Here is a 25596-nt window from a genome sequence, read left to right on the forward strand (position 1 = left end):
AAACTATGAAATAACACATGGAATCATGTAGTGTGCAAAGCTGTCATCAAGGCAGAAGAAGAATCTCAAATATATTTTTTATTTTTTTTAACATTTTTTGGTTACTACATGATTCCATGTGTTATTTCATAGTTTTGATGTCTTCACTTTTATTCTACAATGTAGAAAATAGTACAAATAAAGAAAAACCCTTGAATAGTAGGTGTCCAAACCTTTGACTGGTACTGCATGCATGATGATATTCTTTGCCACTGAATTTATAAATAAATAATTTACCACTGTCCGCTGCTCTCTTCAGACTAGACTTCAGGGTTGATGAGTCTCCACCTGCTGCCATCTCAGTGACTTTGAGAAAGGAGCCAGACGCAGGGCGAGGGGAGGGGCCTGCCAGGTGGGCAGGGAGGGGGGCAGCGCGGGGAAGAACCTCGTCAATGTCCTCCTCACACAGAGACAGGTGGCTCAGAGCTTAAGAAGGAAAGAGGGAGACACAGGAGAAGGGCAAAGTGGGGGAGAACATGATACTTTAGGTCAGTTGTAAAACAACACCTTGCTCCTTATCTTTCTGTGTTTGCAGGAAGTCATAAGAAAAATGGTGGAAACCCATTGGTGGGCTAGGTGGAACGATCACCATAGTTTTTTGCACACTTTTCCAGGGGTTGGTGCTAGGGGTAATTTTACAAGTAAGGGTGAGAGATAAAAGACAAAGCGTAAAAAAAGTTTATGAAAAAGGGATCAGCGATTCTCACCTTGTCCAATCCTGTCTATGGAGCTGATGTCCAAACAGGGCGGAGGTGAGGAGGGAAGGGGCGCTGTCCGTCGAGGCATTCCATTGGATAGCAGCCGACCGTTGACCTCTGACTCTGAATAACCTTTAAGGGCTACAGTAGAACCCCCAAATTCTGAATATCTATTGATAGCCAGAACTAGAAGACTTACTTCTTTCTGTAAATGGTATTCTATTTACTGGCAACCTTTTAAAATATGGTGTGAATGACATAGAAAGAAATGATGATTCTTCATCTCTGTTTTTGTATTTACCTGGTTTAGGAGGGGAAACAGAGGCGGAGTTGGGTGGTGAACTGCGAGAGAAAAATGAAAACTGATAAATTACACACAGATGCATGAATACAACCTACTTATACAATTTACAACAGTACAGTAATGCAATGCCACTGTGGATAATTATTTGGGAGACAGACAGACAGACCCAGAGGCAAGACTCTCACCGTCTGTCAGTTCCCGTCTCCTGAGGGTGGGCCAGGAAGTCCCAGAAGAAGATGGCGTCTCCTACTGAGACCACAGCCATCTGGTCTGGGGAGAAGTTCACCTGGCGAATAGGCTGGCTGTGGCCTATGAACATCTGGGATGGAATGTCGTCTTCAGTCAACACATTTCAAATGAATAACGTCACAACTTTAAAAACTACTTGAAATTTGGTAAGATCACAATACTGAAATCCATAAATTGCTAATACAAAATGCAGGTTGGCATGGTAACCGAACCCAATCAACTTTACCTGCGAGTTGACATGCAGCTGCATGCTGTAATCCCACACCTTCACAGCATTGTGTCCTGCTGTCAGTAAGAAACGTCCATCCTCACTCACTGCCAGAGAGGAACACTGGTGCTTGTGTACCTTAGACACCTGGCAGGGAGACCATACAAACACTGAAAAACTCCACCAAAACAACGTAGATATATTAAGTAACTTGATTAATATATATATATTTTTTTAAACACCAAAACACCCACGCTTTTCTTTTCTCACTAGCTCTGACTTTGCTGATAAGTTGCTTTGTTGAGGAAATGTTTTACTTACTACGATCGTGATATATGGTTGTCTCACCGAGCTACCTTATTAAGATGAATGCACTAACTAAGTCCCTCTGGTTAAGAGCATCAGCTAAATGACTAAAATGTAAAAACATCTCTTTAGAAAAGTCAGTGGCAAAGAAAATCATCACCTTCATTACAACACACATCACTGTATTATGCACATCCACGATGTCACACACAAGCACACTATATACACAAAAGTATGTAGACACCCCTTCAAAATGTGTGGATTTGGCTATATCAGCCACACCCATTGCTGACAGGTGTATAACATCGAACACACAGCTATGCAATCTCCAAAGACAAACATTGGCAGTTGAATGGCCTTACTGAAGTACTCAATGACTTTCAACGTGGCACCGTCATAGGATGCCACCTTTCATAAAATTTCTGCCCTGCTAGAGCTGCCCCGGTCAAATGTAAGTGCGGTTATTGTGAAGTGGAAATGTCAAGGAGCAACAACAGCTCAGCTGCGAAGTGGTAGGCCACACAAGCTCACAGAACGGGCCGCAGAGTGTTGGAAAAAATTGTCTGTCCTCGGTTGCAACACTCACCACCGAGTTCCAAACTGCAACGTCAGCACAAGAACTGTTCGACGGGAGCTTCATGAAATGGGTTTCCGTGGCCGAGCAGCCACACAAAAACCTAAGATCACTAAGCGCAATGCCAAGCGCCGCCATTGGACTCTGGGGCAGCGGAAACTCGTTCTCGGGAGTGATGAATCACGCTTCACCATCTGGCAATGCGACGGACGAATCTGGGTTTGGAGGATGCCAGGAAAACGCTACCTGCCCCAATGCATAGTGCCAACTGTAAAGTTTGATGGAGGAGGAATAATGATCCGTGGCTGTTTTTCATGGTTCGGGCTAGGCCCCTTAGTTCCAGTGAAAAGAACATGTAACACTACAGTATACATGACATTCTAGACAATTCTGTGCTTCCAACATTGTGGCAACAGTTTGGAGAAGGCCCTTTCCTGTTTCAGCATGACAATGCCCCCCACATGACAGTGCAAATAGTGAGGTCCATATAGAAATGGTTTGTCGAGATCCGTGTGGAAGAACTTGACTGGCCTGCACAGAGCCCTGACCTCAACCCCATTGAACACCTTTGGGATGAATTTGAACGGCGACTGAGAGCCAGGCTTAATTGCCCAACATCAGTGCCCGACCTCACTAATGTTCTTGTGGCTGAATGGAAGCAAGTCCCAGCAGCAATGTTCCAACATCTAGTGGAAAGCCTTCCCAGAAGAGTGGAGGCTGTTATAGCAGCAAACGGGGGACCAACTCCATATTAATGCCCATGATTTTAGAATGAGATGTTCGACGAGCAGGTGTCCCCACACACTACAAAAGTATCTCCCACACTAAAATGCAGGCACACACACACACAGCTCAGAAACAGAGAGACGGCATGCATATCAGTACCACTACCTCTCTGAGCAGTCGTCCGGTGTTCGCGCTAATCCACAGGATCTTGTTGGCGGAGGTGGTGACCAGTAGGTGTCCAGTGGAGGCCGGGGAGAAGCACACCTTCAAGGCCGAGTCCAGACTGGTGCTCTCCACATCCAGGATACTCACGTCCACACGCAGCAGCTGAGTGATGCGACGTAGAGCATCATGTTACCTCGGCTCAGATACACATCCGAACTAGTTCAAATCGCATTTTAATTTGTCACATGCTTCATAAAAAACAGGTAAAGACTAAGAGTGAAATGCTTACCTTCCCAACAATGCAAAGAGAAAAAAAATATACAAATAATAGAAAAGTAATAAGTTATAATAAATACACAATGAGTAACGATAACTTAGATATATATAAACAGGAATCCAGTACCGAGTCGTTGTGAAGGGTAATTGAGGTAGATATGTACATTTAACATATACAGTTGAAGTCTGAAGTTGACATACACCTTAGCCAAATACATTTAAACTCAGTTTTTCACAATTCCTGACATTTAATCCTAGTAACACATTTCCTTTCTTGGGTCAGTTAAGATCACCACTTTATTTTAAGAATGTGAAATGTCAGAATAATATGAGAGAGAATGATTTATTTCAGCTTTTCTTTCTTTCATCACATTCCCAGTGGGTCAGAAGTTTACATTCACTCAATTTGTATTTGGTAGCATTGCCTGTAAATTGTTTGACTTGGGTCAAACGTTTCGGGTAGCCTTCCACAAGCTTCCCACAATAAGTTGGGTGAATTTTGGCCCATTTCTCCCGACAGAGCTGGTGTAACTGACAGGTTTGTAGGCTTCCTTGCTCGCACACGCTTTTTCAGTTCTGCCCACCAATTTTCTATAGGATTGAGGTCAGGGCTTTGTGATGGCCACTCCAATACCTTGACTTTGCTGTCGTTAAGCCAGTTTGCCACAAATTTGTAAGTATGCTTGGGGTCATTGTCCAGTTGGAAGACTCATTTGCAACCAAGCTTTAACTTCCTGACTGATGTCTTGAGATGCTTCAATATTTCCACATCATTTTCCATCCTCATGATGGCATCTATTTTGTGAAGTGCACCAGTCCCTCCTGCAGCAAAACACCCCCACAACATGATGCTGCCACCCCCGTGCTTCACGGTCGGGATGGTGTTCTTCGGCTTGCAAGCCTCCCCCTTTTTCCTCCAAACATAATGATGGTCATTATGGCCAAACAGTTCTATTTTTGTTTCATCAGACCAGAGCACATTTCTCCAAAAAGTACAATCTTTGTCCCCATGTGCAGTTGCAAACCGTAGTCTGGCTTTTTTATGGCGGTTTTGGAGCAGTGGCTTCTTCTTTGCTGAGCGGCCTTTCAGGTTATGTCGATATAGGACTCGTTTTACTGTGGATATAGATACTTTTGTACCTGTTTCCTCCAGCATCTTCACAAGGTCCTTTGCTATTGTTCTGGGATTTATTTGCACTTTCGCACCAAAGTCCGTTCATCTCTAGGAGAACGCGTCTCCTTCCTAAGCGGTATGACGGCTGCGTGGTCCCATGGTGTTTATACTTGCGTACTACTGTTTGTACAGATGAACGTGGTACCTTCAGGTGTCAAGCAAAGAGGCACTGAGTTTGAAGGTAGGCCTCAAAATACATCCACAGGTACACTTGACAATTGACTCAAATGATGTTAATTAGCCTATCAGAAGCTCCTAAAGCCATGACAACATTTTCTGGAATTTTCCAAGCTGTTTAAAGGCACAGTCAATTTAGTGTATGTAAACTTCTGACCCACTGGAATTGTGATACAGTGAATTATAAAAGTGAAATAATCTGTCTGTAAACAATTGTTTGAAAAATGACTTGTGTCATGCACAAAGTAGATGTCCTAAAAGACTTGCCAAAACTAGATTTTGTTAACAAGAAATTTGTGGAGCGGTTGAAAAACGAGTTTTAATGACGCCAACCTAAGTGTATGTAAACTTCCGACTTCAACTGTAACTAAGAATAAACTGTCAGATAATAAACAGTAGCAGCAGTGTATGTGATGAGTCAAAAAAGTTGTGCAAAAAGGATCAATGCAGATAGTTAACCAATCAGCTACCCAAACTATTTAAATAACTATTTAGCAGTTTTACGGCTAAGCTGTTTAGGGTTCTGTTGGTTCCAGACTTGATGCATCGGCACCGCTTGAGGTGTGGATGCAAAGAAAACAGTCTATAACTTGGGTGGCTGGTGCCTTTGACAATTTTAGGACCTTCCTCTGACACCGCCTGGTATAGAAGTCCTGGATGGCAGGAAGCTTGGCCCCAGTGATGTACTGGGCAGGACACAGTACCCTCTGTAGCGCCTTGCGGTCGGATGCCAAGCAGTTGCCACACCAAGCAATGATGGAGCCAGTCAAGTTGCTCTCAATGGTGCAGCTGTAGAACTTCTTCAGGATCTGAGGCCCAGTGCCAAATCTTTCCAGCCTCCTGAGGGGCAAGAGGTGTTGTTGTGCCCTCTTCACGACTGTCTTGGTGTGTGTGGACCATGATAGATCCCCGCTCCACTAGAGCCGTGCCGATGTCAATGGTCTTCGAAAGCCAAGTCAACAAACAGATCACTGACCATCTTGAATCCCAGCGTACCTTCTCCGCTGTGCAATCCGGTTTCCGAGCCGGTCACGGGTGCACCTCAGCCACGCTCAAGGTACTAAACGATATCATAACCGCCATCGATAAAAGACAGTACTGTGCAGCCGTATTCATCGACCTGGCCAAGGCTTTCGACTCTGTCAATCACCATATTCTTATCGGCAGACTCAGTAGCCTCGGTTTTTCTAATGACTGCCTTGCCTGGTTCACCAACTACTTTGCAGACAGAGTTCAGTGTGTCAAATCGGAGGGCATGTTGTCCGGTCCTCTGGCAGTCTCTATGGGGGTACCACAGGGTTCAATTCTCGGGCCGACTCTTTTCTCTGTATATATCAATGATGTTGCTCTTGCTGCGGGCGATTCCCTGATCCACCTCTACGCAGACGACACCATTCTGTATACTTCAGGCCCTTCCTTGGACACTGTGCTATCTAACCTCCAAACGAGCTTCAATGCCATACAACACTCCTTCCGTGGCCTCCAACTGCTCTTAAACGCTAGTAAAACCAAATGCATGCTTTTCAACCGTTCGCTGCCTGCACCCGCACGCCCGACTAGCATCACCACCCTGGACGGTTCCGACCTAGAATATGTGGACATCTACAGTGGGGAGAACAAGTATTTGATACACTGCCGATTTTGCAGGTTTTCCAACTTACAAAGCATGTAGAGGTCTGTAATTTTTATCATAGGTACACTTCAACTGTGAGAGAAGGAATCTAAAACAAAAATCCAGAAAATCACATTGTATGATTTTTAAGTAATTAATTTGCATTTTATTGCATGACATAAGTATTTGATACATCAGAAAAGCAGAACTGAATATTTGGTACAGAAACCTTAGTTTGCAATTACAGAGATCATACGTTTCCTGTAGTTCTTGACCAGGTTTGCACACACTGCAGCAGGGATTTTGGCCCACTCCTCCATACAGACCTTCTCCAGATCCTTCAGGTTTCGGGGCTGTCGCTGGGCAATACGGACTTTCGGCTCCCTCCAAAGATTTTCTATTGGGTTCAGGTCTGGAGACTGGCTAGGCCACTCCAGGACCTTGAGATGCTTCTTACGGAGCCACTCCTTAGTTGCCCTGGCTGTGTGTTTCGGGTCGTTGTCATGCTGGAAGACCCAGCCACGACCCATCTTCAATGCTCTTACTGAGGGAAGGAGGTTGTTGGTCAAGATCTCGCGATACATGGCCCCGTCCATCCTCCCCTCAATACGGTGCAGTCGTCCTGTCCCCTTTGCAGAAAAGCATCCCCAAAGAATGATGTTTCCACCTCCATGCTTCACGGTTGGGATGGTGTTCTTGGGGTTGTACTCATCCTTCTATTCCTCCAAACACGGCGAGTGGAGTTTAGAGCAAAAAGCTCTATTTTTGTCTCATCAGACCACATGACCTTCTCCCATTCCTCCTCTGGATCATCCAGATGGTCATTGGCAAACTTCAGACGGGCCTGGACATGCGCTGGCTTGAGCAGGGGGACCTTGCGTGCGCTGCAGGATTTTAATCCATGACGGCGTAGTGTGTTACTAATGGTTTTCTTTGAGACTGTGGTCCCAGCTCTCTTCAGGTCATTGACCAGGTCCTGCCGTGTAGTTCTGGGCTGATCCCTCACATTCCTCATGATCATTGATGCCCCACGAGGTGAGATCTTGCATGGAGCCCCAGACCGAGAGTGATTGACCGTCATCTTGAACTTCTTCCATTTTCTAATAATTGTGCCAACAGTTGTTGCCTTCTCACCAAGCTACTTGGCTATTGTCCTGTAGCCCATCCCAGCCTTGTACAGGTCTACAATTTATCCCTGATGTCCTTACACAGCTCTCTGGTCTTGGCCATTGTGGAGAGGTTGGAGTCTGTTTGATTGAGTGTGTGGACAGGTGTCTTTTATACAGGTAACGAGTTCAAACAGGTGCAGTTAATACAGGTAATGAGTGGAGAACAGGAGGGCTTCTTAAAGAAAAACTAACAGGTCTGTGAGAGCCGGAATTCTTACTGGTTGGTAGGTGATCAAATACTTATGTCATGCAATAAAATGCAAATTAATTACTTAAAAATCATACAATGTGATTTTCTGGATTTTTGTTTTAGATTCCGTCTCTCACAGTTGAAGTGTACCTATGATAAAAATGACAGACCTCTACATGCTTTGTAAGTAGGAAAACCTGCAAAATCGGCAGTGTATCAAATACTTGTTCTCCCCACTGTATAAGTACCTAGGTGTCTGGCTAGACTGCAAACTCTCCTTCCAGACTCATATCAAACATCTCCAATCCAAAATCAAATCTAGAGTCGGCTTTCTATTTCGCAACAAAGCCTCCTTCACTCACGCCGCCAAACTTACCCTAGTAAAACTGACTATCCTACCGATCCTCGACTTCGGCGATGTCATCTACAAAATAGCTTCCAATACTCTACTCAGCAAACTGGATGCAGTTTATCACAGTGCCATCCGTTTTGTTACTAAAGCACCTTATACGACCCACCACTGCGACCTGTATGCCCTAGTCGGCTGGCCCTCGCTACATGTTCGTCGTCAGACCCACTGGCTCCAGGTCATCTACAAGGCTATGCTAGGTAAAGTGCCGCCTTATCTCAGTTCACTGGTCACGATGGCTACACCCACCCGTAGCACGCGCTCCAGCAGGTGTATCTCACTGATCATCCCTAAAGCCAAAACCTCATTTGGCCGCCTTTCCTTCCAGTTCTCTGCTGCCTGCGACTGGAACGAATTGCAAAAATCTCTGAAGTTGGAGACTTTTATCTCCCTCAACAACTTTAAACATCTGCTATCTGAGCAGCTAACCGATCGCTGCAGCTGTACATAGTCCATCGGTATATAGCCCACCCAATTTACCTACCTCACCCCCATACTGCTTTTATTTATTTACTTTTCTGCTCTTTTGCACACCAGTATCTCTACTTGCACATGATCATCTGATGAGTTATCACTCCAGTGTTAATCTGCTAAATTGTAATTATTCGATTTATTGCCTACCTCCTCATGCCTTTTGCACACATTGTATATAGATTCTCTTTTTTTCTACCATGTTATTGACTTGTTTATTGTTTACTCCATGTGTAACTCTGTGTTGTTGTCTGTTCACACTGCTATGCTTTATCTTGGACAGGTCGCAGTTGCAAATGAGAACTTGTTCTCAACTAGCCTACCTGGTTAAATAAAGGTGAAATATAAATAAAAATAAATAAAAAATGGTGACTTGCTTGGTCCTCCGTTTCCTGTAGTCCACAATCAGCTCCTTTGTCTTGCTGACATTGAGGGAGAGATTGTTGTCCTGGCACCACACTGACCTCCTCCCTATAGGCTGTCTCATCGTCGTCGATGATCAGGCCTACCACTGTCATGTCGTCAGCCAACTTAATGATGGCGTTGGAGTCCTGGGTGAACAGGGACTACAGGCGGGGACTAAGCACACACCCCTGAGGGGCCCCCGTGTTGAGGGTCAGCATGGCAGATGTGTTGTTGCCTACCCTCACCACCTGGGGGCAGCCCGTCAGGAAGTTCAGATGCAAACGGAGGTGTTCAATCCCAGGGTCCTTAGCTTAGTGATGAGCTTTGAGGGCACTATGGTGTTGAATGCTGAGCTGTAGGCAATGAACAGCATCCTCACGTAGGTGTTCCGCTTATCCAGGTGGGAAAGGGCAGTGTGGAGTGCAATAGAGCTTGCATCATCTGTGGCTCTGTTGGGGTGGTAGGCGAAATGGAGTGGGCCCAGGGTGTCTGGGATGATGCCGTTGATGTGAGCCATGACCGGCCTTTCAAAGCATTTTATGGCTACAGATGCGAGTAGTACGGGGCGATAGTCATTTAGACAGGTTACCTTGGCGTTCTTGGGCACAGGGACTATGGTGGTCTACTTGAAACATGTAGGTGTTACTTTGTCTCTGCCAAAATTACTGCAGAGACACACCAGTTGGTCCTGACCTACCATTTGGGAAGTACAGAGTAAATCACAATTTTTTTACACTATAAATTGAACAATAAAGTTGTCCAAGCCACATATAGGATAACAAAGCTCAAAGACTAATTGATTGACACAATAACAGGGGGCAGAGATTTTGTTGATCGTAAGAGAACCAACAGTACCTCATCCAGGGAGCGGGCGGCCATGATGGTGACGGTGTACTCAGACGGCCCGACGAAAGCCAGACAGCGATTGTCACTGCTTACAGTGAGGGCGTCAGGAGCACGTTCAGTGCCTCGCGCAACCACATTACCTACACAAAAATAGAATGAGGGAGGGTGTGTTGGGGCATAAAATTAACTTTTTGGGCTATCAGCCACTGTTGCAGGTAGATTGAAAAATCTACAAGCCACTCAGATTTTTTAGCAGCCAAAATAAAAAAAAGTCATTAAAATTACACCAACAAAACACACAAAAAACAGATATGCTTTCTAATGTTTCAAAAACAAATGTATTACCAGTAAGAAGTAATGTGGTATATTGTTTAATTTCATTTTTTGTGTCTAAGGTATTTTAACCAAAATATCACAGCCTCCAGCCAGGCAGTGTTTCAGCGAGAGGTGGAATAGGCTATAGTAGGATTCGTAGTTCTTTGACTTTGTGCGATTAATTTACCGGCTATGAAACAAAATGTCAGAAATACTTTGAGAACAGCTACTGCAGCATTTATTTTACTATAAATGTGATCATACTTGACTACTTTTATTCACAAATCCGAGTGAAATGCTCGCACTGTGGAGCCCTGACCACTCGCCATTGTGGCTAGTGAAATGGGCATCTTACCCGCAAATGCCAAAATCTACCCACATTTGGCTAGTGGAGGGTGTTAATATTAGGCCCTGCCTGTAAGTCATTGAAAATTGAAGATACAGTACCTTCACTGGAGATGGAGCTGTCTGACAGGTAATATCAGAACAATACAATACACTGAGTGCAGTCCTTGTCTTTCTGAAGGTGAAAGGTTCCATCTTCCATTCCATTCATAACATACCAGCTAATTCAACCAGCTCCAGGTGTATTGTATATGTGTGGTTGTCAGTGTTAACTCACCCAGTACTCGGAGTACATGGTGGTCTTCCTGAGAGGAGTTGTAGAGAGCCAGAGAGCCCAGAGAGCCAGCGCTGTACATGAACTCGCCATCTGGAGAGAAGGCCAGGCCCACCACCTCCCCTCTGTGCTGCCTGCAGAAACCAAAAAAACACAAGGAGGACTCGAGGTGTTCTGAAAGATGAGACGTCGAGGATTATAATAAATAGCACTTTGATGTCATAGAAGCAAACCACACACACCTGTGAGTCCAAATGCGCACTTCACATTTCCATTTAAAACTCATGTAATTTACAGTATGATGGATTCTATCAAAATGTAACATGTTTCAAGTTAAACTGCAGTTTGTTAGTATTGTGTTTAGTGAATGACTTCTGTGAGTATTAATGGAGTTTAGGCCATGTGTACGCTAATTTAGAAAGGTTGACCTCATCAGATAAGAGGAAATTGCCTAGGATCAGGGTCAAGAGAGCAGGGTCAAGCCCAGAACAGAGGATGGACGGGGCGCGATTCTGACATCTGGCAAAACAAAGAGAGAACCATGGACATTCCACAGCGAAAAGGAGGGAAACTCATTGGGGTCATAAAATGTATAGCTGGGGAGGTGACGCCTACAAAGGAAGAGTCCAAAATGTGTTGTGCGCTTTCTAAAATGTATGCACTCAGCAGACTGTATCCTCAGTAGTAAACACTTCCTTATTGCAAAGAGGTGGCAATAGCATTTTTCTTTTTAACAAGTATCAACGTTTCTGATCGCTATGTTTGATGGACAGTTACAAGGATACCATGGCGTCATAGCCTGGGTTGCCCTTAACAGAATGAGCCTGTTTGTTTATTGTGAAGAAAATAAGCAGCGTGTGTGGTTCACACACTTAAATGCCCCCCTGACTCCATTCTATAAGCACCAAAATGACTATCCGTTTCTATGAAGTGCCTTGTGACAGCCTAATTTAGCTAGTCATGTTGGCAATAGAACAAGCTTTAAATGATGCCCACCTGACCCAGATTGAGATTTAAATAAAAAAATAACAGTAATTGTGTGATGGTGTAAATAACAACAGTAATTGTGTGATGGTGGGGACGCAGGGCTGTGTTCCAAACAAACATCTACAAGTCTGCTTCAGTTACTAAAAACGGCACAACTAAGAGAGCTCAAAAAAGCACTGAAAAGTTGAAAGCGCTTTCCTTTGAGTCATAAAATCGCATTGAAAGTACTTAGAAACGGTGCACACTGGACAGGTGTGTGGCCACCAGTTGGACCCCTCACTTAAACCCTTCGCATTTTATTTTGTCTTACATTGCACCTACCCCCACATTCTTCATGAATATTCTTACTACGTTACAGAATGTATGCAGAGTATTTTCAGATTTCATTGTCGATAAACGCTGCGAAAAGCACAGTAAAACGTCAAATGCACGTAAAATCAACAGTTATTTTAGATTCAGTCGTGTCAGGTGGACAGGTGTCCTCACCATAATCTCCAAATTGTTCCCTTTCAATTCCTGCCATGGTTATGCATATGCTTCTCATACTGTAGTTCTTCAGTTAGAAACATTTCAATTGGGCCCTATCCATATAGGCCAATTCCCACGATTGTAATGGGTTAACAAATACCCATGAGTCACAGAGCGAGAGCCAAAAACACTGCACTAATCATATATTTAATAAAACCATTTCCATTCTCCCCCCCTCTCTCATTCTCTAAACCTTTACACCGGTTAACACTGAAGTGTTCAAACTGCGGCAGGGGTCTCGACATTCATACAAGACCTTATTAAATGTGTCTATAATAGCCTTGCTGCCAACTCTGTCCCACAGACTCTGTGTGTGTGTGTGTGTGTGTGTGTGTACAGTAGGTGCGCGAGGGAGCGTGGCTCAGTCACGAATCACAGATTCTCTCATCTCCAGAAGGCCTCTGCTCGATTCCTCAATAACGAGATACCACACTGGTACCAACTGACAGACTGTGACAAGAGCCAAATCTCTGTCACCCTTCCTACACCGCCATTGCCCATGCCTGTAAGAGGCCAAAATAAAAAAAAATGGGCAAAGAGAGCGAAAGATAGAGGCACAGCAGATGTCACAGGTGTGACACTTCCTTGTGAGGGGTGGTGGTGGTGTCCGAGAGGTTTATGGTAGGTCACAGTAATGACATGACTCAGCTGGCGGGATAAACAGTCACTGACTTAACTGGCTATATATTCAAATCAGTACCAAGACGTATGATCCACTGACAGCGACAGCTAGTCACGTCCGGCAAATTGGCCGTCGGGTTACGGCGTCTTACAGCACGTGATCAGAACTGAAAGGATTATTGCGAGTCAAGGCAAAACTGTGCTGAAGGTCTTTTCCTGCTCAGAGACTGTATCTAGATTCTGTTGGATCAAGGCACCACATAACTTCTGTTGTTCATTAATCTATCAACTCCAGAACCCACTATGTATACGACAGTATCTCCTCTAGTCTGGGTCTACCTACTTGTGTTCTGCCAGTAGTTTGGCGCTGGCGATGTCAAAGACCCTGACAAGGCCGGAGCTGGATCCACAGGAGAAGACTTGCAGGCTGGGGTGGAAGGCCACGGAGCAGGGCGTGTCTTCAGAAACAAAGTCATACAGCTGGAGAAGGCCCAGAGGACACATAGCAGTCATGAGGTTACAGCGATTCAGTCAGATAAGATCACGGTGGAACAGTCAGAATTCTAAGGAGGAGAGGTCAGTTACTTCAGGTGAGAGAAATCTTACAATAATTCTCGAAAAACATAACACTGACCATTTTCTTACTATTGCGTCGACCTGTACCAAACTGTGGCATTATCCTTATCAACACTGTTCAAGCAACTATGGTGGACGCATGACCAGGTCAGCTCAGTTTCCCTCAATTCGTCTCAGCAGTGCAAAAAAAATATGTGGGTTTGAAAATGAGCCTTGTAGCTTTGAGCGTCAGTGTGTGCTATCAGTTCCAGGGCTCCAGTTCCCACCTGCTGCATGGAGTCCATGTCCCAGACGCGCACGGTGCGGTCGCAGGAGGCGGTGGTGATGCGCCGACGGATACCGTCCACGCTGAAGCCCAGCACGCTGTCCGTGTGTGACCTCATCAGGGTGCTGTAGCCCCGGCTGCTCACGTCCAGGTAGCCCAGGTTACCGCCGGTGGTGGCCGCCATGACGCTGAGGCCGTCGTCGGACACGGACACAAGGCTCACAGGACCCTCGTGTTCTGGGGAGGAAAGACAGGGGGGCTGAGGAACACCGGAGTGTGTGTCTGTGTACTGTAGGCTGAGAAAGTGCGTTGGCTGAGGAAATGGGAGGCAGCGTGCGCAGAATGTGGGTTTTGATTAAATGGCAGCGATTACATTACTCTAAAATCCCATCAAGACTCCTTTGAAACCCTTCATACGAGCAATAAGATTTTAGCTCTTTGATAAGTGCTTTGACTGGGATTCAACCTGGAAACCCCTTTGATATGGGTTGTGTTCAAACACCTTCAGTTTATCAGAGACATTTACTTCAAACAAGTTACCAATTCTTTAGATGCCAGTCAATATTGACACGTTGAATGCGGCAGATGTACTGAATAAAACAAATGACTGTGGCTGAGTGAGATGTCATTTCTTCCTGCCACTGGTTTTGCAGATGACTTTAGGAATGAGTGATGTGGTTGTTTTTTATATATTATATATTAGGGAAAGGGAGATACCTAGTCAGTTGTACAACTGAATGCCTTCAACTGAAATGTGTCTTCTGCATTTAACCCAACCCCTCTGAATCAGAGAGGTGCGCGGGGCTGCCTTAAAATCGACCTCCACGTCTTTGGTGCTCGGGGGAACGGTGGGTTAACTGCCTTGCTCAGGGGCAGAACGACAGATTTTTAGCATGTCAGCTCGGGGATTCGATCCAGCAACCTTTCGGTTACTGGCCCAACGCACTAACCACTAGGCCACCTAAGTCACTCTGGATTAGAATGTCTGCTGAATGACTAAAATGTTCAATGTAAATGTAGATGATTGACAGACCGAGCAGGGATGGAGCTGAATGTTAAAATAAGGGGCCCTGCTGTTGAACTGTGCCTGTTCTCACCAGCCTCCAGGAACACGGTGGAGAAGTCTAGGGGCCAGAGCCGCAGGAAGCCGTCCTCAGAGCCTGTGGCGCAGAACGCTGATGACACGCTGATGCTGTTGACAGCGATGCCCAGACCTGGTGGGAAGGAGAACATTTTTATTGTTCAACACAGCACAGTTTAAAGTGATCTCATGTCTCACCTCAAATTACCTTTATCCCTCTCTCTCTCTTTCTCCCTCCCTACATCCCTCCCCGCCCTCCTCCTCCACCGTCCTCTCACCCATGCCGAAGGTCTGTTTCTCACGGCGCTGAGCGTGGGGCTGCTGGGCAGGCAGCAGTCTCCTGACGTTCTTGATCGCCACGCTCCCGTAGTCTATCTCCAGGATGTGGCCACTGCGGCTACTGGCAAATCTATTGGAAACAAGAAAACCGAGGCTCCATAATGGCTCAAAGTCTTCTGAATTAGAAAATTGAGCACTTATGGCCTCCTCTCCGAAGAGTGGGCGGGATAATGTACTTTAGACTGGGTTATTAGGGGATTGAGTGGTGTGGCTCCAGCAGGTGAGGTGTCAGTCACTCAGAGGCAGTGATGTGTGGATCTTTTCAAACCTTTCATAGGCTCAGCGGGAGAGAAGTAGAGAGAGAAAGAGAAGGCACTGGGTTCTGATTCCCCGAAATAGAACTACGCAGGGCTTGGAGGAAGACATAAGTAAGCTCACAGTTTGGAGAGCCAAATTTGCACATATACCAATTTAAAAATGTTCTTCCGCCATGTTTTAAGGTCAAGGTAATTTATCTTAGATGGTAAAATGCTTAGTGGGTCAGATTTAGCCTCGTAAACACCAGACTGAGTCACGCTGCGCTATCAGCAACATTCATGTAAGCTCGCGGGATCAGGCAGCTTTGTGAGGCTAGGTCAGATTTACTGTAGAAGGGTTTCTAGATATATTGTGACATTTGCACCCTTCCAGAAGTTATAGACTGCATCTCAAAATGGTACCCTATTCCCTCTATAGTGTACTACTTTTGACTAGAGCCCGCACTATTTGGGATGCAGCCATAGCCTACCTATAATATATGAAAAGTTTTTAAAAAACTGAAAGGAGTGTGTGCTCACAGCGTGCGGTCCTCAGGCTCGCGGTCAGCAGAGTGACCCTCCTCAAAGGCCACGTCGGTGAAGTCCAGGGCGTGGTACTCCCCCAGGTTGACCGGACAAGACCGCAGGACCCCGCTCCGCACACGCCACAACCGAACGTTATCCCGACCACAGGACACCATCCTGGGGCGTAAATACACAAAATAACATATTTACATTTTGGCTATTTAGCAAAGGCAAAACAATTATAATTATCACAGTAACACAAACTCAAGGTGACAGAATGGACACATTCCTACACACATTTCTTTTAACCTCTAATGAATCCTGAATGAAGCCTTACATATTTGTATTTATTATGGATCCCCATTACTCTTCCTGGGGTCCAGCAAAAGTAAGGAAGTTTATACACTTTTAAAACATTACAATACATTCACCGATTTCACTGCCAGAGGGCACACAGAACACACTGTGTGGCCTCAGGCCCCTACTCCACCACATATCTACATTACTAAATACATGTGTATGTATAGTGCGTATGTTATCGTGTGTGTGTGTGTCAATGTTTGTGTTGCCTCACATATTGAAGTATGATAGACTGTAACGTTACCGTGTGTCATCAAAGAAGGCAATCTTCATGGTCTGTATGTCCACGTCGGTGTGTGCTTTGGCCAGGACAGACACCTCTCCTCCTTTAGTGACACGCAGGGTGTTCCACACAACCACCATCTGTGGAGGAGAGTTAAAAGAGTGAAAAGATTTGACATGGGCCCACAGATGCTCAAAAGTTCTATAGCTGCACCATTGAGAGCATCTTGACTGGCTGCTTGGTTCGGCAACTGCAAGGCACGACAGAGGGTAGTGAGTATACCCACTGCTGCTACCGTCTATGATATATCCTGTTCCCTAGTCACTTTAACCCTACCTAAACTCAGCAAAAAAAGAAACGTCCTCTCACGGTCAACTGCGTTTATTTTCTGCAAACTTAACATGTGTAAATATTTGTATGAACATATCAAGACTCAACAACTGAGACATAAACTGAACAAGTTCCACAGACATGTGACTAACAGAAATTGAAAAATGTGTCCCTGAACAAGGGGGGTCAAAATCCAAAGTAACAGTCAGTATTGGTGTGGCCAACATCTGCATTAAGTACTGCAGTGCATCTCCTCCTCATGGACTGCACCAGATTTGCCAGTTCTTGCTGTGAGATGTTACCCCACTCTTCCAACAAGGCACCTGCAATTTCCCTGACATTTCTGGGGGGAATGGACATAGCCCTCACCCTCAGATCCAACAGGTCCCAGACCTGCTCAATGGGATTGAGATCCGGGCTCTTCGCTGGCCATGGCAGAACACTGACATTCCTGTCTTACAGGAAATCCCGCACAGAACGAGCAGTATGGTTGGTGGCATTGTCATGCTGGAGAGTCATGTCAGGATGAGCCTGCAGGAAGGGTACCACATGAGGAAGGAGGATGTTTTCCCTGTAACGCACAGCGTAGAGATTGCCTGCAATGACAACAAGCTCAGTCCGATGATGCTGTGACACACCGCCCCAGACCATGACAGACCCTCCACCTCCAAATCGATCCCGCTCCAGAGTACAGGCCTCGGTGTAACGCTCATTCCTTCGACGATAAAAGCAAATCCGACCATCACCCCTGGTGAGAGAGAACCGCAACTCGTCAGTGAAGAGCACTTTTTGCCAGTCCTGTCTGGTCCAGCGACGGTGGGTTTGTGCCTACAGGTGACGTTGTTGCCAGTGATGTCTGGTGGGGACCTGCCTTACAACAGGCCTACAAGCCCTCAGACTAGCCTCTCTCAGCATATTGCGGACAGTCTGAGCACTGATGGAGGGATTGTGCGTTCCTGGTTTAACTCGGGCAGTTGTTGTTGCCATCCTGTACCTGTCCCGCAGTGTACCTGTCCCGCAGTGTGATGTTCGGATGTACCGATCCTGTGCAGCTGTTGTTACACGTGGTCTGCCACTGCGAGGACGATCAGCTGTCCGTCCTGTCTCCCTGTAGCGCTGTCTTAGGCATCTCACAGTACGGACATTGCAATTTATTGCTCTGGCCACATCTGCAGTCATCACGCCTCTTTGCAGCATACCTAAGGCACGTTCACGCAGATGAGCAGGGACCCTGGGCATCTTTCTTTTGATGTTTTTCAGAGTCAGGAGAAAGGCCTCTTTAGTGTCTTAAGTTTTCAGAAATGTGACCATAATTGCCTACCCTCTGTAAGCTGTGTCTTAATGACCGTTCCACAGGTGAATGTTCATTAATTGTTCATTGAACAAGCATGGGAAACAGTGTTTAAACCCTTTACAATGAAGATCTGTGAAGTTATTTGGATTTTTACAAATTATCTTTGAAAGACAAGGTCCTGAAAAAGGGACATTTCTTTTTTTGCTGAGTTTATATGTACATAGCTACAACAATTACCTTGTACAACTGCACATCGACTCAACACTGGTACTTCCTGTGTATAGCCACACTATTTTCCACGTCATGTGCATAGCCACGCTATTTTCCACGTCCTGAATATAGCCACGCAATTCTCCACTCCCTGTATATAGCCACGCTATTCTCCACTCCCTGTATATAGCCACGCTATTCTCCACTCCCTGTATATAGCCACGCTATTCTCCACTCCCTGTATATAGCCACGCTATTCTCCACTCCCTGTATATAGCCACGCTATTTTCCACTCCCTGTATATAGCCACGCTATTTCCCACTCCCTGTATATAGCCACGCTATTTTCCACTCCCTGTATATAGCCACGCTATTCTCCACTCCCTGTATATAGCCACGCTATTCTCCACTCCCTGTATATAGCCACGCTATTCTCCACTCCCTGTATATAGCCACGCTATTCTCCACTCCCTGTATATAGCCACGCTATTCTCCACTCCCTGTATATAGCCACGCTATTCTCCACTCCCTGTATATAGCCACGTTATTTTCCACTCCCTGTATATAGCCACGCTATTCTCCACTCCCTGTATATAGCCACGCTATTCTCCACTCCCTGTATATAGCCACGCTATTCTCCACTCCCTGTATATAGCCACGCTATTCTCCACTCCCTGTATATAGCCACGCTATTCTCCACTCCCTGTATATAGCCACGTTATTTTCCACTCCCTGTATATAGCCACGCTATTCTCCACTCCCTGTATATAGCCACGCTATTCTCCACTCCCTGTATATAGCCACGCTATTTTCCACTCCCTGTATATAGCCACGCTATTTTCCACTCCCTGTATATAGCCACGCTATTTTCCACTCCCTGTATATAGCCACGCTATTTTCCACTCCCTGTATATAGCCATGCTATTTTCCACTCCCTGTATATAGCCATGCTATTTTCCACTCCCTGTATATAGCCATGCTATTTTCCACTCCCTGTATATAGCCATGCTATTTTCCACTCCCTGTATATAGCCATGCTATTTTCCACTCCCTGTATATAGCCATGCTATTTTCCACTCCCTGTATATAGCCATGCTATTTTCCACTCCCTGTATATAGCCATGCTATTTTCCACTCCCTGTATATAGCCATGCTATTTTCCACTCCCTGTATATAGCCATGCTATTTTCCACTCCCTGTATATAGCCACGCTATTCTCCACTCCCTGTATATAGCCACGCTATTCTCCACTCCCTGTATATAGCCACGCTATTCTCCACTCCCTGTATATAGCCAAGCTATTTTCCACTCCCTGTATATAGCCACGCTATTTCCCACTCCCTGTATATAGCCACGCTATTTTCCACTCCCTGTATATAGCCATGCTATTTTCCACTCCCTGTATATAGCCATGCTATTTTCCACTCCCTGTATATAGCCAAGCTATTTTCCACTCCCTGTATATAGCCACGCTATTTCCCACTCCCTGTATATAGCCACGCTATTTTCCACTCCCTGTATATAGCCATGCTATTTTCCACTCCCTGTATATAGCCATGCTATTTTCCACTCCCTGTATATAGCCATGCTATTTTCCACTCCCTGTATATAGCCATGCTATTTTCCACTCCCTGTATATAGCCATGCTATTTTCCACTCCCTGTATATAGCCATGCTATTTTCCACTCCCTGTATATAGCCATGCTATTTTCTACTCCCTGTAAAGGCACGCCCTACTCAGAGACACAGCTGCATGTGAGCTCTTACATTTTTCAACATGTTTTTTTACAAAAGGATAGATTTGGAGTTGGATAAACTTGGATTTTTCGGCAGGTACATACACAGGATGCTACCCTCCACAGCATGGCCTTCGCTCCAGATCAAAACTCCAAACCTACAACCTAATTTTGATGAAAATTAACCGGAGAGATGACTGCTTCCAAGGTTATTTTCCCAAGCTATACGTAGGGTGCTCTAGCAAACAAACAGCAGAGACCTGAGGACACCATCCAACCTGGAACTGAGTGAGCAGTGTTTGGTCTGATGCTATTTTGAAAGTCAAGAAGAAAAAATAAGAAAAAAATAAAGTACATTACAATGATATATTTTATGGGGACTGAATGCTGAGTTAAGGCTCCCAAGCTTGCAAGGACAGACCAGATACAAATTCAATTAGCATGAATGTGTGAAGTAAAAGGTGTCGAGGCCTTTGGGCCCAACAAGTGGCAGGAGTTTTTGAAGCATCCTCTGAAGCCCCCTCCCGCTGTTCTAAGACCATTCACTGGCATTTCCTACAAGAAATCTGCCTCCAGAAATAAAAACTTCTCCCAAGTGGGCGTGACACCTATTCCCGTTGCCTGCTACACTGCTGCTTGGATTCCACCTGGCGATCTGTTCACCGTCTGCCCCTGTCTGGTACAGGTACCCCCACCCTCACCCCTCTCTCCCGAGCTTTCGCACGCCTCCAGCACTCATGCAGTTGGGCGAGTGACTCTGAAGTCATTATATATATTTTTTGTTTCTTGTGCATTTTGCTATTTGCCTCATGACTCCTGCATACTTTGTTGACTACAAACTTTCTTTACCCAACCGTGGGACAGACTGTTTGTTCCCACACTCGGGACTCTGACCCTTTATTGGTTACACTGACTTTTGGCCTCCCATCCTATTCTAACCACCTCTCGCCGGCTTTGTATTCATGTTACCTGATGAAATTGCTGTTCAATATGATCTTGTTGCCATCTGATGCACATTCAGATGTCATATATCAGCACTGCAGAGCTCTCCCTGCAGAGCTCTCCCAAATTCTGACTTGTGCTCTGATATCTGCATCACTGATTTCTGCACTCGTAAAAGCCTGGGTTTTCTGTACGTTAACACTAGAAGCTTATTACCTAAAATGGATCAATTGAAAGTGTGGGTTCACAGCTCCAATCCAGATCTGTTGGTCATTACGGAGACGTGGTTAAAGAAGAGTGTTTTGAATACTGATGTTAACCTTCCTTGTTATAACCTTTTTCAGCAAGACAGATCTTCCAAAAGGTGGGGGAGTGGCAATCTTTACCAAGGATCACCTTCAGTGCTCAGTTGTCTCCACCAAGTCTCTCCCCAAACAATTTGATTTGCTGGTTTTAAGCATTCAACTTTCAAATAGCTCTTTGTTGACTGATGCTGGGTGCTGCTTGTCCTGCTTGGTGACTTGAACATGCTTAAACCACCTGATCAAGTCCAAAAGCAATGGGACTCCCTAAATCTTTCTCAGATTATCACCAATCCCACAAGGTGGGACTCCAAACACCCAGAAAAGGCTACTCTCCTCGACGTTATCCTCACAAATAATCAGTCTGGTGTTTTCTGTAATGACCTTAGTGATCACTCTTTTACAGCCTGTGTTCGTAATGGCTGCTCAGTGAAACGACCTGTCCTGATTTGTCATAGACAATTGCTAAAAACACTTTAATGAGCAAGCTTTCTTTCATGAACTGGCCTCTAAAATGGTATAGAATCGGCTTGATCCCCTCTGTCGAAGACGCTTGGACCTTCTTTTTTGATATTTTCAGTGGTATTGTATTAACAAACACACCGCTATAAAGAAAAGAATTCAGCCCCTGGTTCGACCGTGATCTTGCAGAGTTACTCCACCTCAAGAATTGCATTTGGCGAAAGGCTCGGCACACGCATTCTCAGGTTGACTGGCTATCATTCAGGCAAATTAGAAATAAGTGCACTCAGGCCAAAGTTAGTTACTTTAAGGAGCAGTTCTCTTTTTGTGGGTCTAACCCCAAGTAGTTCTGGAAATCGGTTAAAGACCTGGAGAATAAACCCTCCTCACAGCTGCCCGTGTCCCTTAATGTTGATGATGTGGTTGTTACTGACAAGAAGCACATGGCTGAGCGCTTTAATCACCACTTCATTAAGTCAAGATTCCTATTTCACTCAGCCATGCCTCCTTGCCCGTCCAACATTTCCTCATCTCCCACCCCTTCTAATGAGACTATCCCCGATGCTTCTCCCTCTTTTTCCCCTGCCCCGCTACAAAGTTTCTCCTTGCAGGCAGTCACTGAGTCCGAGGTGCTGAAGGAGCTCCTTAAACTTGACCACCAAAAAACATCTGGGTCAGATGGTTTAGACCCTTTCTTCTAAGTTTGCTGCAACTATCATCGTCAAGCCTGTCTCTCCTTTCTGGGGAGGTTCCCATTGCTTGGAAGGCAGCCACGGTTCGTCCTTTATTTAAAGGGGGAGATCAAGCTGATCCTAACTGTTATAGGTCTATTTCTATTTTGCCCTGTTAATCAAAAGTGTTGGAAAAACTTGTCAATCAACTGACTGGCTTTCTTGATGTCAATAGTATTCTCTCTTGTATGCAATCTGTTTTTTGCTCAGGTTATGGATGTGTCTTAAAAAGGTCCTCAATGATGTCACCATTGCCCTTGATTCTAAGCAATATTGTGCTGCTATTTTTATTGACTTGGCCAAAGCTTTTGATACGGTAGACCATTTCATTCTTGTGGGCCGGCTAAGGAGTATTAGTGTCTCTGAGGGGTCTTTGGGCTGGTTTGCTAACGACCTCAAGAGTGCAGTGTGTAAAGTCAGACAATCTGCTGTCTCAGCCACTGCCTGTCACCAAGGGAGTACCCAAAGGCTCAATCCTAGGCCCCAAGTTCTTATCAATTTACATCAACAACATAGCTCAGGCAGTAGGAAGATCTCTCACCCATTTATATGCAGATGATACAGTCATATCCTCAGCTGGCCCCTCCGCGGATTTTGTGTTAAATGCTCTACAACAAAGCTTTCTTAGTGTCCAACAAGCTTTCTCTACCCTTAACCTTGTTCTGAACACCTCAAAAACAAAGGTCATATGGTTTGGTAAGAAGAATGCCCCACCTCCCACAGGTGTGATTACTAGCTCTGAGGGTTTAGAGCATGAGGTAGTCACCTCATACAAGTGCTTGGGAGTATGGCTTGATGGTGCACTGCCCTTCTTTCAGCACATATCAAAGCTGCAGGCCAACGTCAAATCTAGACTTGGTTTCCTCTATCATAATCGCTCCTCTTTCACCCCAGCTGCCAAACTAACCCTGATTCAGATGACCATCCTACGAATTGCTAGATTACGGAGACATCATTTATAGGTGCTCTCGAGCGGCTACGGGTGCTCTCGAGCGGCTAGATGTTCTCTACCATTTGGCCATCAGATTTGCCACCAATGCTCCCTGTACACATCACTGCACTCTATACTCTTCTGTAAATTGGTAATCTCTGTATACCCGTCGCAAGACCCACTGGTTGATCCTTATTTATAAAACCCTCTTAGGCCTCACTCCCCCCTATCTGAGATATCTACTGCAGCCCTCATCCTCCACATACAACACCCGTTCTGCCAGTCACATTCTGTTAAAGGTCCCCAAAGCACACACATCCCTGAGTCGCTCCTCTTTTCAGTTCGCTGCAGCTAGCAACTGGAATGAGCTGCAACAAACACTCAAACTGGACAGGTTTATCTTAATCTGTTCATTCAAAGACTCAATCATGGACACTCTTACTGACAGTTGTGGCTGCTTTGTGTGATGTATTGTTGTCTCTACCTTCTTGCCCTAATGTTTGTACCATGTTTTGTACTGTTACCATGTTGTTGTTATGTTGTGTTGCTACCATGCTGTGTTGTCATGTGTTGCTGCCTTGCTATGTTGTCTTAGGTCTCTCTTTATGTAGAGTTGTCTCTCTTGTGATGTGTGTTTTGTCCTATATTTATATTTTATTTATTTATTATTTTTAATCCCAGGCCCCCGGCCCCGCAGGAGGCCTTTTGCTAGGCCGTCATTGTAAATAAGAATTTGTTCTTAACTTTCCCAGTTAAATAAAGGTTCAATAAAATTATATAGCCATGTTATTGGCTACTCCCTGTATTATAGCCATGTTATTTGCTACTCCCTGTATTATAGCCATGTTATTTGCTACTCCCTGTATTATAGCCATGTTATTTGCTACTCCCTGTATTATAGCCATGTTATTGGCTACTCCCTGTATTATAGCCATGTTATTGGCTACTCCCTGTATATAGCCATGTTATTGGCTACTCCCTGTATATAGCCATGTTATTGGCTACTCCCTGTATATAGCCATGTTATTGGCTACTCCCTGTATATAGCCATGTTATTGGCTACTCCCTGTATATAGCCATGTTATTGGCTACTCCCTGTATATAGCCATGTTATTGGCTACTCCCTGTATATAGCCATGTTATTTGCTACTCCCTGTATTATAGCCATGTTATTTGCTACTCCCTGTATATAGCCATGTTATTTGCTACTCCCTGTATATAGCCATGTTATTTCTACTCCCTGTATATAGCCATGTTATTTTCTACTCCCTATTAGAGGTCGACCGATTAATCGGAATGGCCGATTAATTAGGTTACAGGAAATCGGTATTTTTGGGCGCCGACTTGCCGATTTTTATACCTTTATTTAACTAGGCAAGTCAGTTAAGAACACATTCTTATTTTCAAGGACGGCCTAGGAACGGTGGGTTAACTGCCTCGTTCAGGGGCCAACGACAGATTTTCACCTTGTCAGCTCGGGGGATACAATCTTGCAACCTTACTAGTTAACTAGTTCAACGCAATAACGACCTGCCTCTCTCTCGTTGCACTCCACAAGGAGACTGCCTGTTACGCGAATGCAGTAAGCCAAGGTAAATTGCTAGCTAGCATTAAACTTATCTTATAAAAAACAATCAATCATAATCACTAGTTAACTACACATGGTTGATGATATTACTAGATATTATCTAGCGTGTCCTGCGTTGCATATAATCTGACTGAGCATACAAGCATACAAGTATCTAAGTATCTGACTGAGCGGTGGTAGGCAGAAGCAGGCGCGTAAACATTCATTCAAACAGCACTTTCGTGCGTTTTGCCAGCAGCTCTTCGTTGTGCGTCAAGCATTGCGCTGTTTATGACTTCAAGCCTATCAACTCCCGAGATGAGGCTGGTGTAACCGAAGTGAAATGGCTAGCTAGTTAGCGTGCGCTAATAGCGTTTCAAACATCACTCGCTCTGAGCATTCTAGTAGTTGTTCCCGTG

The 25596-nt window shown here is 45.1% G+C and overlaps 1 protein-coding gene across 2 annotated transcripts in view; it reads right to left on the reverse strand.

Annotated features, from left to right (window-relative positions):
- wdr90 (WD repeat domain 90) overlaps nucleotides 1-25596 on the reverse strand; it is a 52837-nt gene that overhangs the window by 11640 nt on the left and 15601 nt on the right. For both annotated transcript variants that reach the window (XM_071392201.1, XM_071392202.1), the window contains exons 15-28: nucleotides 16695-16813; nucleotides 16106-16267; nucleotides 15269-15399; nucleotides 15007-15123; nucleotides 13911-14146; nucleotides 13412-13548; nucleotides 10936-11066; nucleotides 10008-10138; nucleotides 3270-3431; nucleotides 1517-1645; nucleotides 1227-1360; nucleotides 1039-1079; nucleotides 747-878; nucleotides 277-465 (exon numbers count right to left, since the gene is read on the reverse strand). In XM_071392201.1, coding sequence (XP_071248302.1) covers nucleotides 277-465; nucleotides 747-878; nucleotides 1039-1079; nucleotides 1227-1360; nucleotides 1517-1645; nucleotides 3270-3431; nucleotides 10008-10138; nucleotides 10936-11066; nucleotides 13412-13548; nucleotides 13911-14146; nucleotides 15007-15123; nucleotides 15269-15399; nucleotides 16106-16267; nucleotides 16695-16813 — 1951 coding nt within the window. The remainder of the gene's footprint in view (nucleotides 1-276; nucleotides 466-746; nucleotides 879-1038; nucleotides 1080-1226; nucleotides 1361-1516; nucleotides 1646-3269; nucleotides 3432-10007; nucleotides 10139-10935; nucleotides 11067-13411; nucleotides 13549-13910; nucleotides 14147-15006; nucleotides 15124-15268; nucleotides 15400-16105; nucleotides 16268-16694; nucleotides 16814-25596) is intronic.

The sequence above is a fragment of the Salvelinus alpinus genome, chromosome 3 (genome assembly GCF_045679555.1).
Source record: "Salvelinus alpinus chromosome 3, SLU_Salpinus.1, whole genome shotgun sequence".
NCBI classification, from domain to species: Eukaryota; Metazoa; Chordata; class Actinopteri; order Salmoniformes; family Salmonidae; genus Salvelinus; species Salvelinus alpinus.